This window comes from Anser cygnoides, chromosome 8 (genome assembly GCF_040182565.1).
Source record: "Anser cygnoides isolate HZ-2024a breed goose chromosome 8, Taihu_goose_T2T_genome, whole genome shotgun sequence".
In the NCBI taxonomy this organism is placed as follows: Eukaryota; Metazoa; Chordata; class Aves; order Anseriformes; family Anatidae; genus Anser; species Anser cygnoides.
The window spans coordinates 27,241,703-27,255,200 of NC_089880.1; the positions used below are offsets into that span (position 1 = coordinate 27,241,703).

The following is a 13,498-nucleotide window of genomic DNA, read 5'->3' on the forward strand; positions in this document are numbered from 1 at the left end:
TTATATCAAAATACCTCTTCTCTAAAAAGAAAACGCATAAATCAACTTTTTCTTTTCCCCAGTTCTTCTTCTACACTCTTATGCACAACTCAATTCTTTCCAATTCTGTTACAGCTGTACTCTGCCAGATCTCTCCTTCCAGTTAACCTAAAAGTGTTTCCATAGGTGCTATCTGATTTTGCCAGGAAAAAGCCAGGGTGAGTAACAGCCAAGTGAAACTACAGGAGAAGTGGCACAGCCTTACAGAAACACGTGCAGCACGAGGCTAAAATGTACAGCAAGGATGCCAGTTAGCGTTTGGTGGTAATTACAATAATCCAATAATGCAGAAGAGTTTTGGAAATAAAAAAAATAAAAATCAATTTGATGGGAGTTATTTCTCTTTCCTCCCTCTTAAAACACCACCAAAACAAGCGGGTACAGGACTTTCCACAGCCTCACAAAGCTCCTCACATCAGCCCACTGCAGTTCACCACCTGGAGCGCTTCTTTTCGGAGCTGGACAGGGCTCCGTGCACTGCGGGCACTCTGCGGAGCCCGATGCTGTTACCATGGCACTCGGGCACCCAGCAACTTCAGAAAAGCCTCAGCGTTATTGCCACTCTATGGACCAACTGGCAGGAGGCAGCAGCTGGGTCTCTGAACAAGCCATGCAAAAGCAAAAAGCAGCATTAGGGTGAACAAGCTGCCTGGTAAGCATCCTCTGCACAAATCCTCTGTACAGTCTCTTTTATTTTAGCACTCTGCCTACAGGAAAAGCAGAGAGGCAGCATCACATGTGCATGCCTGCATCTGCACACGCTGCTCTCCCTCTATGGCTTTGCCCTCCAGCACTGATACAGAGCAGCTAGCCGGCAGAGTCTGGCTGAGAGAACACCGCCCTGATCCATCTTTAAGTGACGCCCAAAGTCCAGTCGCTGGAGTCTTACACCCCACGACGTTACGGAGTTACCCCTACACCCAGCAGGCTGGTGGACATCGGCACACGCTGCGGTTACACTGCAGCTGCAGCACAACTGAACTGCAATAACCAGGTAAGAGTCGTGCTGGGGACCTGTTTGTTAAAAGAAAAACAGCAACGGATGATTTTATGTAGTGGAGAGGGAATAACGTCACCATTTCCCTTGCACCAGAAGGATCATCACTCATTCCCCTTTCCAACAAAGGAAAGGATGCTTGATGTACAAGGGGTACGTGTACAACCCTCCCTCCCCATGACTGAAAGTAGCCCTTGTTTTATGAATACAGAAGTACAGAAAAACAGTGGTCAACATCTGGAATCTTACTTCATGCCATTTAATGAGGCGGAAAGATCTCAAATAGCTAGACAACAGAAAATAAGTGAAAAAAAAATAATTCTCACTGTTAAACTTCAAGGTACTTGAATTGTACATCAGGGTACAACCTCTCGCATCCCCAAACCAGTTGCTGTGGTCCTGGGTTCACTGGTTTTTGTCTCTAAATTCAGCCCTTCAGCCTACCCGTAGATGTTGCATGAACACGACGCTGTACTGCACACAACACAACACATGGAAGTTAGAAATGTGACGAAGCTCAATAATTCCATTTTCTCACTTGACCAAAAATACATGCCACAGGTCAAGTATGTGCTCACTTGACACCAATACTATGAGCAGCCATAAATTTCACACGCTGTACTATCTTGTAACTGATCACAGCATAACCAAGCGTATCTAAATATAGAATGTAGGCATAATGTAGAAGATAAAAACTATGAAATAAAATCATAGCAACAGTGATTCTGACCAGACAGGGACGACAGGAAAACATTTGGAGGCACATGACTCTAAGTCCCTAAGTAAAATGACAGTCAATTCGACCGGAAAGCACCAAAGTATCTGTTCTGGTTTCTGCTGTAAAAAGCAAGACACTCAAAAGGTCGGGAGGCCAGCAACGCCTCCGTCCTTCCAACACTTAACTGCCTACTACATCAACGGAAGATTTTCCCGTGAAATTTCCCAAGAAAAGCTTTTCCCCTGCTGTGCAACTAGTTAACATTGGCTAGTTTTCTTTAGGAAAGGGCTAAACCTTGGAACCATCAGCAGCTGGATAGGACACAGTACCGCTAAATGCAATGTTGTAACTCATTCCATTTTCCTGAACTGCACCAAACACAGGCAAACGCTCCATGCTCCTGGTAATTCTGCGAAGATGTAGCACAAAGATATTACACCTTGCAACGAGATTAAATCCAGTACCGTAAACTGGAATAAATCCAGTGATATCAGAGCTTAGGGTGAAGTTGAATTTGGCCTTCACTGTAATGCAGAGTTATAATGAGATAACAATGGGATTGAGGTGATTAACTATAAACAGAAATAAACCTTCTGTGCCAACTGTTTAACTGCAAACACAGGAATGCCCTGCTTAGGGCAAGCTTAGGCTGTTAAATAAATTCAACCCCCCCAATAAAATAAGTAGAAATATATTTTTAAGTGAGTGGAATAACTAACCATCCAGGTTATTCTTATTTGTAGGGTTTTATCTCTCTCCCTTTTTTCAGTCTTTGCAGTCTCATCCCAAAGAACATTCAGAGTGGCACGAGCACCAAGTTGTTCCCAGAGCAGGAGCATTACCACTTGAGATATAAGCAAGACCTTGGCTTGAATTATGGACAGTTCTGTATCCCTCCTCCGGTCAGATGTTATGCACTGTGATTTAACATGAGAAGTGGTGCTTTATGCCCACAGCCCTGATGATTTTCACTACTGGGGCCCATTAAATCCTCAGGGCTGCAAATGAGATGTGCTCCTTACAAGGATCATCTTGTCTGTTCACCGTCACAACTTTGGCCATTTTAGTTCTCTGTCTAAAGAGCAAAGCAGAGGATCTCACACCAGCTGTGAACCTACTGAGCCAAATCAGACCCATTAGGTCTTCAGAGACATCCATCACTACTGCATCTGTACTCTGAGTTACAGAACTCCTAGCTCTTTTTTTAGAAACAGGTTTTGTGCAAGCAAGTTTGAAGTCAGTGCTTATAAGGAACTTATCAAAAACAGGATGGGAATAGGATGCCAGGGGAATAGATGATTCTCTCATCTGAAATGCATAATTAGCTTCTGGTTAAGTGTGCAATTAACGTTAAAAGTTTACAATCAAGTATGATGGCGTTCTAAATTTACCTCCGTTAAATGAAAAAAAATGAATATAGTTACCAGTGTTACTTCTTTGAATCCCTTCCCCGCGAGGCGCTCTGCTCAGTAACATCCTGTCTTCCGGGCGAAAACTGACACAAAAAGCTTTTTAAAACACTGCATATTTGCCTTGGAGATGGCTACACAGCTTGGGTTTTATTTTGGCTTACACTTTTTTGAGTTGTAATGCTAACTGCCACTCAGCATAATTAGCAGTTGTCGTGTTTCTGTTGGTAAAAATCCTTCCCACAAAAACAGAATGATGATGCTTTGTACCCTCTTCCCAGCTGTGCCCAGAAGCTGTAGCACGCGTGTTTCCAACATCCACCAGAGCTCATCTCAGACCCCTACGGATTTCAGCAGTTAAGCGACAAAAACATTTTTGTTAATGGGAAAGAAAAAAGCTGTACTCACCCTAGTAGTTTAAATCTGTTAAGCAGCATCTTAAAAGGAAATCGTACTGGAGTCTAAATATGCTGTCTCCATCTGAATATCACATCCTTTTTGCCTTTTAATCTTAAGTTAAATTTAACCTCTCACTGACTTAAAAAGGGGACAAGTAGTAGTTTGAATTGCAGTATCATCCACCAAAGCCTGTACTTAGTGATGTTTGTTATTAACCACATATATATTTATAGCAGTGCAACAAAAACGAGACATGTAGGGTGTAAAAGTATAATGAAGACTGAAGAAATTCCTCGTACAAACCGTGTATTGTGTGGTAACCAAAGCATTGTGGTGTACAGTATTCTGGGCTCAACACTGCTGCTGATTTTCCATCAGTAAATTTGCAATATGATTTAAAGAGCTCACGGGATTAATCTATACTGGGCCAGCAAGAAGGACAGACTTTGTCCCTCAGCATTTAACCTCAGAGCACGCTATAGCACTACGCTGCTCTAGAGTTCTGCTGTTACGATTACTTACCACCAATAGACACAGAAATGCACAGAAAAAAAAAAAGAGATCTTTCATTGTTCTCAGCTGAAACCAAAATCACTTTTATTCATTCACCCTGCTTCGATCTGGCCAGAGTGGCCTTGCCTAGCTGCTAGGCAACCTGAACACTGCATTTAGTAATAACCAAACGCATTTGCTAGGAATATAATAATGCTACCTTTGAGATTTATTTATAATAAAAACCATACTTAGCTGATAATATTATAGCTTTCCTTTTTGACCACTAGGTAGTAACTCTGAGAAAACAAAACTGTTGGTCAAGAAAGTACCTGCACGTATACCCCGCATACAGAGAGAGGAAATGAAGCAGCCCCATATAAATATACCATGAGGGAGATGTTTTATATGGAAGTATTATTACAGATGACAGTGCTATAAAAAAATTCTAATCCAAGAATTCTATTTATGCAGATATCAGAATATCTGCATAATATTAATATATTTACATTAAAATGTTTTAAATTAGAAGGGATAATTACCAAACCTCATCCGACTACAATGTGAACTTTCTCAGTAAAGGTCATTTATCCAATTTACGTAAAATCACCATTCCAAAACAAGACAGAAAAGAGTTGGAATTAAAACATAACCCACTGATCTCAGAGTTCTTTTTAAAGAAAATGAAAGCACAAAACATTATTTTGTATAATCCCTCTCAGGACCACTTTACTGTTTCGTTCTGCAGCAGCAGAGCTACCATCCTACCTTAAAACCACCACAAATATCTTTGATTGGTCCCATCCCTCCCACCGCCCAACCCAAGAGAAAGAGAGCTTCCTTTCAAGTCTCTTCAACTGAGCAGATGATTTCCTGGACTGCTCAGTCACTAGCGCAACTGATAGAAACCTGATTAAAATACTAATTTGGGTGACTGAGGTATTAATGTCAACAAAGCCAAAGGCCTGCTGATTACATGAAAATTAAACAGAGCAGCACCCTTCTTTGATCTTGACACCCGACAGCTTGGCACTTGAAGTGGTTTGAGGTTCTCCTACCGTTAAGAAATCCCAGGAGCTCTGTGTAGCTGGGCACTTTGCCCAAATATTCTGCTCTTCTGACCAACACAAAAAGGCAAAAGTCAGTCAATGTAGAAAGCCCCAATGATCGCTGATCTTTCTCGATCACAGCACGCCAGACATGGTTACTTCCCCTCCCTTGAGATTTACGTGACATAAAACCAAGGTTGTATGTGCACAGCTCAAGCACCTCCAGCCTGCTCCAGCTGCACGCACTTGGCAGAGCTCTGCAAGCACCCATGGATGGAAAAAGAGGCAGCTCCACGGAGCAGGGAGCATACGAGGTTTTTTATAAGTGCTCCTCTCTGGGTTTTATACAGAAATTTGAAGTGGCTAATTTAAACACCTGCAACTTCTCCCTCCCTTAGTTCCGGATTACGCCTGATTCAGTCAAGACTTAACATCAAGCTTAGCAGGTCGTAAGTTTTAAAAAAGTCAACATAACTGGGAAGTTGCAAGTAAAAGCAGAGCGCTAAATGGAATTGCAGGGTCCCATGCTCACGGAAACTCAACAGCAGCTGTAAATCATTTTATAAAGGAATCAGAAGACAGATTGGTAAGAAGTCTCCTCCTTCCTACACATAGAAACGCAGTTCTGGGATACTGCTGGCCCTCACTACTGCATGTAACCTGAAGAATACACGGATGTTACGGATATTAGCCTTAGGACAGGCAGGAAGTAAGCAAGCTCAAACACTGTGCTTTTTTTAAAGCAGAACACACAAAGTTGACGGTTAAGGTCCTTAAATCATGACTCACATCAGGGATCCATGCAAGGAACACAGAAATAAAGAAGGAAAGAGCACAAGTCGCTCTGGAAACTGTCAAGCACTTACATAAACCTTTTATTGAAAGGAAATTTTAAATCAACAATATTGTTGATTAACTCCAGTATTACAGCTCCTACAGTTAGCACACACTGAGGAATCCACCTGGCATCTCTTTTCTTAAGAAGTTTAAGGTTATTAAAGCCTTTTTTCCTGAAATCTTCAAACATTTATTTAAAATTCCTGCTTAATTCATTTTAATCCTAGTATCTTTGAAATATATATATATATATATATAAATCATTCACAGTGCTTTCTTCTTGCTTTTACACAATTTATTAGAGAATTTTGTGTTCTGAGACCAAGAAAATCGAACGCAGGATGGAAGTCTTCTTTAATTACTTAGTGGGCCTGAACTCCAAATATTCTCATTACACAACCCCTAAATGAAATCAAGCAGTCCCATGCCAGGTTATCTGCATTAGTTTCAATGTCAGAATTTAGCAACACAGAGGGGATATCTTATTATATAATTGCTGCAACAAAAACACAGCAACACAGAAATAAAGTGAATCATACCATTGCAGTAAACAATAATAGAGTTCCTCATTTTAGATTCTCACTCTGGATTCAAAAAACAGTCACAATAAAAATGTGATTACTATAATATTAAAATTAGTTGCAATAACCAGAGATTAATTATAAATCAAGTGTATATAAATCAGTTAGAACACTAAGCTCTTAGCTGGGACAGGGTTTTGGTAGAAATGCTACACAGTTTCAACTAAACTTCAATTCTGAACTTTAAGCTTAACTTGTGGGAGAAGCCTCTAAACAGACAGCTGTTTCACGTTAGTGAGCTACCTCCTGGAGACTGTTATGAGAATAACAATTAAGAGAATGACAGCGTGATCTCTTATTTGAGATCTTTTCTTTTTATGCAAAACAGAAGGGAAGAATCTTGTTAACTGGTATTGCAGCTGGAGCCCTTTGGTACTTTAAAACACAACTTATGCTTTTTAAACACATCTCGTAATTCATTGAGGCGCAGAGGGTTAAGCACCATCAGGATAAACACTATGGTAAAAACGCAATTTAAGTCATTTGCCAGTATGTAGAATAAAAGAACACCCCTTCTTTCCGTAAAAAGAAGCATCACGAGCTATTGACACAATTGCTTGGCCTTGGCCCTCCACTCTGCAGCTCAGGAATTTTTGTTTTTTAAACTGGGCTAGAAGGCTGTCATTTAGAGTCGGACAAGGACCCATGATGGGGTGCTTGAGCAGAGGAACCCTCCAGCTTACCTGCACAAATTCTTTTCCCATTTAATTTACCAAGAAGTCACTTCTGTCAAGATGGTTTGAAGCACATCTCTGCAGGCACATGAGTTGCAGGAAGGGACAAGTATCTCATTTGGAGGACGTCAGCTGACAGCACGAGCTACGTCTAGAGATCACTCATTCAGTGCTCACTGAATTTTCTCACCTACTAGTGCTCACTCAAGAGGTGCTATCAAAAGGCTCCAGATCTGCTTCGGGTTTTGTTTCAGTTTAATAATACACTGACCCCTGAGATTGAAGAGCAGACCAAATCAAGAGTCCCATCAGTCAAGTGAAACAGCAATATAAAGAGAGCTTACTGCAGGGATGGAAAAGGCGCAGCCACACAAAACATATAAACAAAAATCGGTATTCATACAAAAAAAAAATCCATCTCCAAGCACGCTGTTTCTTACTGTTGTATCTTTGCCGGGTTTAATATAAACCATTTTTGAAAATGCTGGCACTTACCCAAATCTGCAGTTTCACTCGTTTGTCATTCCTATAAACTGTTTTCACTTTGAAGTCAATTCCTACTGTGCTAACGAAGGCTGGTGTAAAAGTGTCATCGGCGTATCTGAAGAGGAAGGATGTTTTCCCCACGCTGCTGTTGCCAATGATCAGGAGTTTGAACATGTAATCAAAATTTTGATCCGAAGTATCTTTCTGCCTGTATCTGGCATCTGTTACTGAAGCCATCTAAGAAAAATGACAAACATTGAAAAAGAACAGATTTAGGAGCAGTTCAAGCACTTGTCTTCCTTAACTGCGTACCGTATGTTTAGCTTCTCTCTCTTCTTTCTAATAACATACGCATTGTATCTACTGAAGAAAGAGCAACACACCTTGCAGTCTTCTTGTAAAGCCTGACTTTAAATTTCTGTTACCGACTTACATTGCTAAGATTTCCTACCCCAAGAAATCCACCTGTTGCACTGCTTTGTATTTAAAAAAGTAACAGATGGCTATTGCAGCTTGTTCAGATATTACTGGGGAACCAGCATTCTTTACCCCAGTGGCAGGGTGCCATTTCTGTTGCTCCGATAACCTGTAGTGCTGCAACAAAAACTACAATCTTTGACAATGCATCCAGCTATGCGATTCATTAAGCAGCCACGGAGGCATGTAAACCTAAATAATTCTTTTTATGACTACTAGGGAAAATCTGCATTTCTAGCTCACGCACCACCACCATTTTATCCTTTGAAAGTTCTGTCCTCTGTGTTGACAGATAAAAAAATAAAAAATAAAACACTTAGCTATGAGAAAAGAAACATCAGTTGACAAAAGGAGTTTCAGCTGACAACTCTGAAACCATGCAACACTTATCTACTCTCAAGACTGCAATTAAAATAAACAGCACATGCATAAAATGTGAGGCTCAGCAGGGCTGCAGGCAGCATCCCTAATGGCTGGCTGATCCCTTTTGATTTTTGGGGGATAGAGAGTTGGGGACGTGAGTGAGTGCAGAGGAAAGATGCAGACTCAGAGATTCCTCCTCTTGTGATCCCGAACTGGATTCAGAAACCAAAAAAAAAAAAAAAAAAAAAAAAAAAGCAACCAATTGACCAAAAAAGCAACCCTTGTGAATCAAACATCACCACAGCTAGGACTCACCAAGCAACCCCAGGTTGCTGCAACGTTCAGAGCTCTGACACGCAGCCTGAGAAGGCAAGCCCCTGCCTTTTCATTTGCCATGATTTTCATCTCTAACGCTGTTTCAAAATTCCTCCTGCATCAAACAGCTGAAGGTCCTTATAGCCAGTCAGGGGGCTGTGCAAACTGGGGCAACAGCAATGCAGGTCTGATAAGCAGCGGCTTGTCCACCAAGCCAGGACGCGCACTACTTGTGTGCAGTGCCAGAAAGCGAAGTCTGTATGGACACTGGAGTCTCTTATTCACCAACATCCAAAGAAATAAGTCAATTTTCCCCCCCATTCATAGTTACAGGCATCTTTGGGAACAAAACTCCTACCAACTTCTACTCTCACCATGTGCCCAAATAGTTTCCTTCTTATCAAGTCTCACCCACACACAGGACTTAACCCACCTGCTGAAAAGAAGTTCAAAATTCACTGTATTTAACCAGCCATAAACCAAAATGCTGTCCAAAGTTAAACTGGCATCCCAATTTAAATTAAGCTCCCAACAGAGAGGAAACAAATTGTTGTACATGTTTTATTTAAGTTCAAACGGAGCTGTTCTTCATTTATCTCCGATCAAACACGTGCAACTTTCTCACCCAGGAAGGGGCCAGCACAGCGGACCTTTCACAGATTGCATTAATGAGGACAGCTCTGAAGAGCTTCAGCAGTAGCTCAATATTCAACAGCTGCGCTGAATGCAGTCAAATCTTCCCACAAGCAATTCTCTGTAGGATACAATACCACTCTGATACGCAGTTCTTAACTTCAGCTGCTATTCAGCAAGGCTACAGTCCTTTGCAAGCACTCCAAAAAGGCCCAAGTACAAATTTTCCTCTCACCAGTACATCAGAAAAGTGCTCTTCTATTCCTCTCTTGCGGTTCTTAACAGGAATTTCTACAAGGAAGAACTCAACATCCAACTAACTTCCATGCGCACGCTCAGGCCCCTGCATTCACTGCCTCAGTTCAAATCTTAGGAATCTCAGCTGCAAAAATTAGGAAATTAGGAATTAGATGATTAGTTGGTTTGTACCATCACTGAGCTGGAAGACAGGGAGAAGTTGTAATTTATGTGCCTCGTACACATATGTAAGCCCACAAATGCCACTGAGAACACATGCACTTGGTAACAGGGGGAAAAACCCAACTCTACTTCTCCATTCCACTCGCAGAGACTTGAAAAAGTGAGATGCCCTCATCACTGGGAGCCTGGTCATTTTAAGATTTAGAGGTAGACATTTAAGAAAGGCATTTTCCACTAATCATATACGAATCGATATCTCCTTCCTATCGCTACCTTTGTGGAATCCAGCCGCAAACTCCAAGCTGATCTTTCAAACGAAACGCTGCTGCTTCCATTAACCCCCTAGATTGCTATAATCAAAAGCGTACCTGGCTACAAATGCCACTCTCCAGCCCCAGTTAAAAAAGCAATTACAGAGTGTGACCAGCTGGAGCAGCTTTGTTAGGAGCACAATGCAGAAAATAAGATCAAACGCTGCTTGCACAGCGCCCGGCGCTGTTGTCATAGAAGCACAACGCTCGCGCTGAGGATGCTGCGGGTCGCTTCTCTGCATCGTTAAGGCAGCGGCGGCTGGCGCACAAACATCTCAAAGAAAATTCCATCTCCTCGCTCGGGTTTGACATTTCCCTTCCCCTCCTCTGGTCACTAAAGTGAAACTGGAAGGGCTGCAGTACTAATTACTGATTGCAGGTCGTTAATGAAGCTGTACTCGGCGAGCATTTGGGCTGAAAGCCTTCACGGCGCTGCCCTGAACTCATGCGATTCCTCAGGACAAGTCTCTGAGTCCCTTCCCTCACCCACTCGGTGTCCCACCCCTACCCCAAGCTCTCCCTTGTTACGCCAGCACTAAGGGCTGTGCGCGGAGCTGGTTTGGTGAACAGACAGATCCCAGATAAAAATAATTCCTCCTACAACTTCTCCTGTTTCACAGGCCTGTTTTTGAAGTGGGTTCAGCTCCTGCTCCAGCGCAAGCGAGGGAGCCAAGCGGGGGGACGGAGCGGTGGGAAGCGATGGCAGTTGCTATGCTACTGAGAGAAAGGTCCCAAAATCGCCTCTCCTGCAGGCCCTCGGTAGAGCTTCAGCCTCGGCAGCAGGGGAAAAGCGACGGCTCGCAAGTGTTGGACAACTCCTGTCGGACACCTCCTGTCGAGCTCGGCAGAGAATCACCGCACAGCACCACACACCTCGTCCTCCACACAGACGTCCTGGTGCGGCTGCTGCAGATATAAATTGTGCTTTCCCCCTGGGGAAAGGCTGTTTAGTTAGCAACACAGACCCCGTACACAACTACCTCCACTCTTTGCTTAGGACACGCCAAGCAAACCAGGGTTTCTTACAAGAGACCAAGTCAACCACAACTGGAGCACAGAGCTCGAGGGGCTTGTGCTGGCTCCAATTTAACTGCCGTGGAGTAATCCTCAACAAAACACTGATAACAGAAGACTTGGCTATATTACAGAAAGCTCCTTACGCACCAGAAGAAAAACCTGCCCATGAGATTGTCGCTGAGAATCCTTTGGTGAGACCCCGCACACTCTTCTTTGGGTGGCCTGCTTCTTAGTAGGTAACAGCACATGAATATCCACAACCTGTGTTCCCGGGGGCTTTAGCGATGGGAACAAGGCCTTAAACACATCCGTTTTGTGGAAGTTTTGTGAGAATAGGCAGTTACGTAGCTCTAAGTACCTTATTATTTCCCTGTTGAGGAAAAAGCCTGCAGCGTGAGCTCGTCTTTTGTTAGCCAGAGAATTCACGCAGGAGGAGGATGCAACAAATGCTATGAAGCAACAAAATCTTAATCAGAGCTTATTAGCCACCAAAGAATACCTTCCTCAGTCAAGGTGTCTCTCCTGCCTTTATTCCCTACTTTGCTCTAATGCAATTTAAAAAAAGGAGCCTCTCACCCTAAGACACCTCCATGGGAAACCAGCCTCCCCCAGCTTCAGTAATCACTGACATACGCCATATAGGTGGCCTCACACAGCTGGGCTCTTTAATTTGTGACTAATGTTGTGGTAAACAACCTGTTTTGTAGTACAACATGAACCATCAAAATGTTACTGCTCTTACAAAGCAGTAGAAGTGGTCGCTACTGCCCCAGCTCTGCAATATTTACAGCCTATAGATAGCTGCAGTGAAAAGCAGTACACGGACTGGGTAAAGTTGATGGTGTAGCCTAGAAATCACCTGGTGTATCTTGCCACAGATTTATTTCCAGAAAAAAAAAGAAGACAAAAAAAAAGTGGACTTCAAGTGTTTCCAGTCCTTATTATTTTGGCTACGAACTAATGGAGGGCTGGGGCTGGCTCTTCTCTATCTTACAGACAAAAACCAATAAATTTGATCACTATTTTGGAAGAATAGACATCTCTGTATTAGCAACTGCACGTGCCTGTTCACAGCCACGGCTGTTTCCATGTCCTTCCATCTCTCACAACGTTGCAAGGCAGAAGTCTGAATTGCCTTTGGAAAAGGGTCTGCTTGCCTGCTGCCAGGCACCTCAGTTATCAGTGAAACACGGTCACATCGATGGAACTCATACTTAAAAGTACACGGAAAGAAGTATCTGCGTTTTCAACATTATCAGTTTCTGTATGCTGTGTATCACGCATTCTGTGCGTTTCTAACAGTAACAACATCCCTTAATATTTGTCACTGCTTTATTTTTAAGGCCAAAACTGAAATTTACCACAAATGTTTCGTTATATACCAGTGGCAATTTAAACGTGAATGTTTAATGTTTCATCATCATTTGCTAGCACACATACATTTCTTTTATTACACATAAAATAGGGATGATAGGGACAAAACTGCCACTCTCTATTTTTAAGAGTCAAAGACCTTATAAGAGCATGCTACTCCAGGCTGCTTCCAGCCCAGCTTCCTGTGCTCAGCAACTGAGCCTCTGCTGCTTCTCCTGATGTAGTATTTTACTGCCTAACGGAGCTACAACTGGTAGGAACCATTCCCTATTTTACAGTCATAACCTCTTCTCTCTTACATCCATCTTATTGTTCCTGAGATCCAGCACTCAATATAAGCCAACAGAGAAGAGGCAAAGAAGGTGACTGTCATTTGAAAGGGGTAAGTGGTGGCAGCATGGAAGAAGAGAAGGGGCACAGTCACAAACAGCTGTACCTGTACAACTCCTGGCCATCCACAGCCACTGACAAACGTGAAAGGAAAAAAAGATTACTAGATACACTCCCTTAAAAGCAGAAATAATGAGGCTAAATAAAGGCAGAAAAAAAGCACATGGAGCTAAAGTCAACATGTAGAGCTAAAGTCAGACAGATCGCCAGTCTGCCAAGGCTCTCAGAGAAGCACAGACAGGAGCACTGGAGACAGCTGTGAGAACATTGCAACTGGTTATGGAAACCGTTCGGTCAGTTACGTAATAGGGAAAAAAAAAAAAAAGAAAGCAAAAGATTCTTTTATCCCTAGTATGTAGAGTTTTGTAGTAATCCACAAGAGACGTTATTCACATGCAGCATAACTTCTTTTCAAAAGAATTAATACCTTGTGTTTTTTCCCAGAAGTATTACAGCGTGTCTGTATTAAAAATATTCTAGCTGACAAGCCACACATCTAGTGTCAATTCTCTATGAT

General features: G+C 42.4%; 1 protein-coding gene and 1 long non-coding RNA gene across 4 annotated transcripts in view; one reads left to right on the top strand and one right to left on the bottom strand.

Annotated features, from left to right (window-relative positions):
- The window catches only part of RAB3B (RAB3B, member RAS oncogene family), a 56,791-nt gene that overhangs the window by 37,876 nt on the left and 5,417 nt on the right, over positions 1-13,498 (bottom strand). For 2 of the 3 annotated variants that reach the window (XM_048061949.2, XM_048061948.2), the window contains one exon: positions 7,691-7,918. In XM_048061949.2, coding sequence (XP_047917906.1) covers positions 7,691-7,918 — 228 coding nt within the window. Of the gene's footprint in view, positions 1-7,690; positions 7,919-9,704; positions 9,726-13,498 lie in introns of those variants that run through there. The other variant, XM_067001580.1, reaches the window with a different exon arrangement.
- On the top strand, positions 249-11,151 carry LOC106033084 (uncharacterized). Its single transcript, XR_001205183.3, has 3 exons — positions 249-691; positions 831-1,033; positions 10,821-11,151. It is a non-coding gene; the product is annotated as an uncharacterized lncRNA (long non-coding RNA).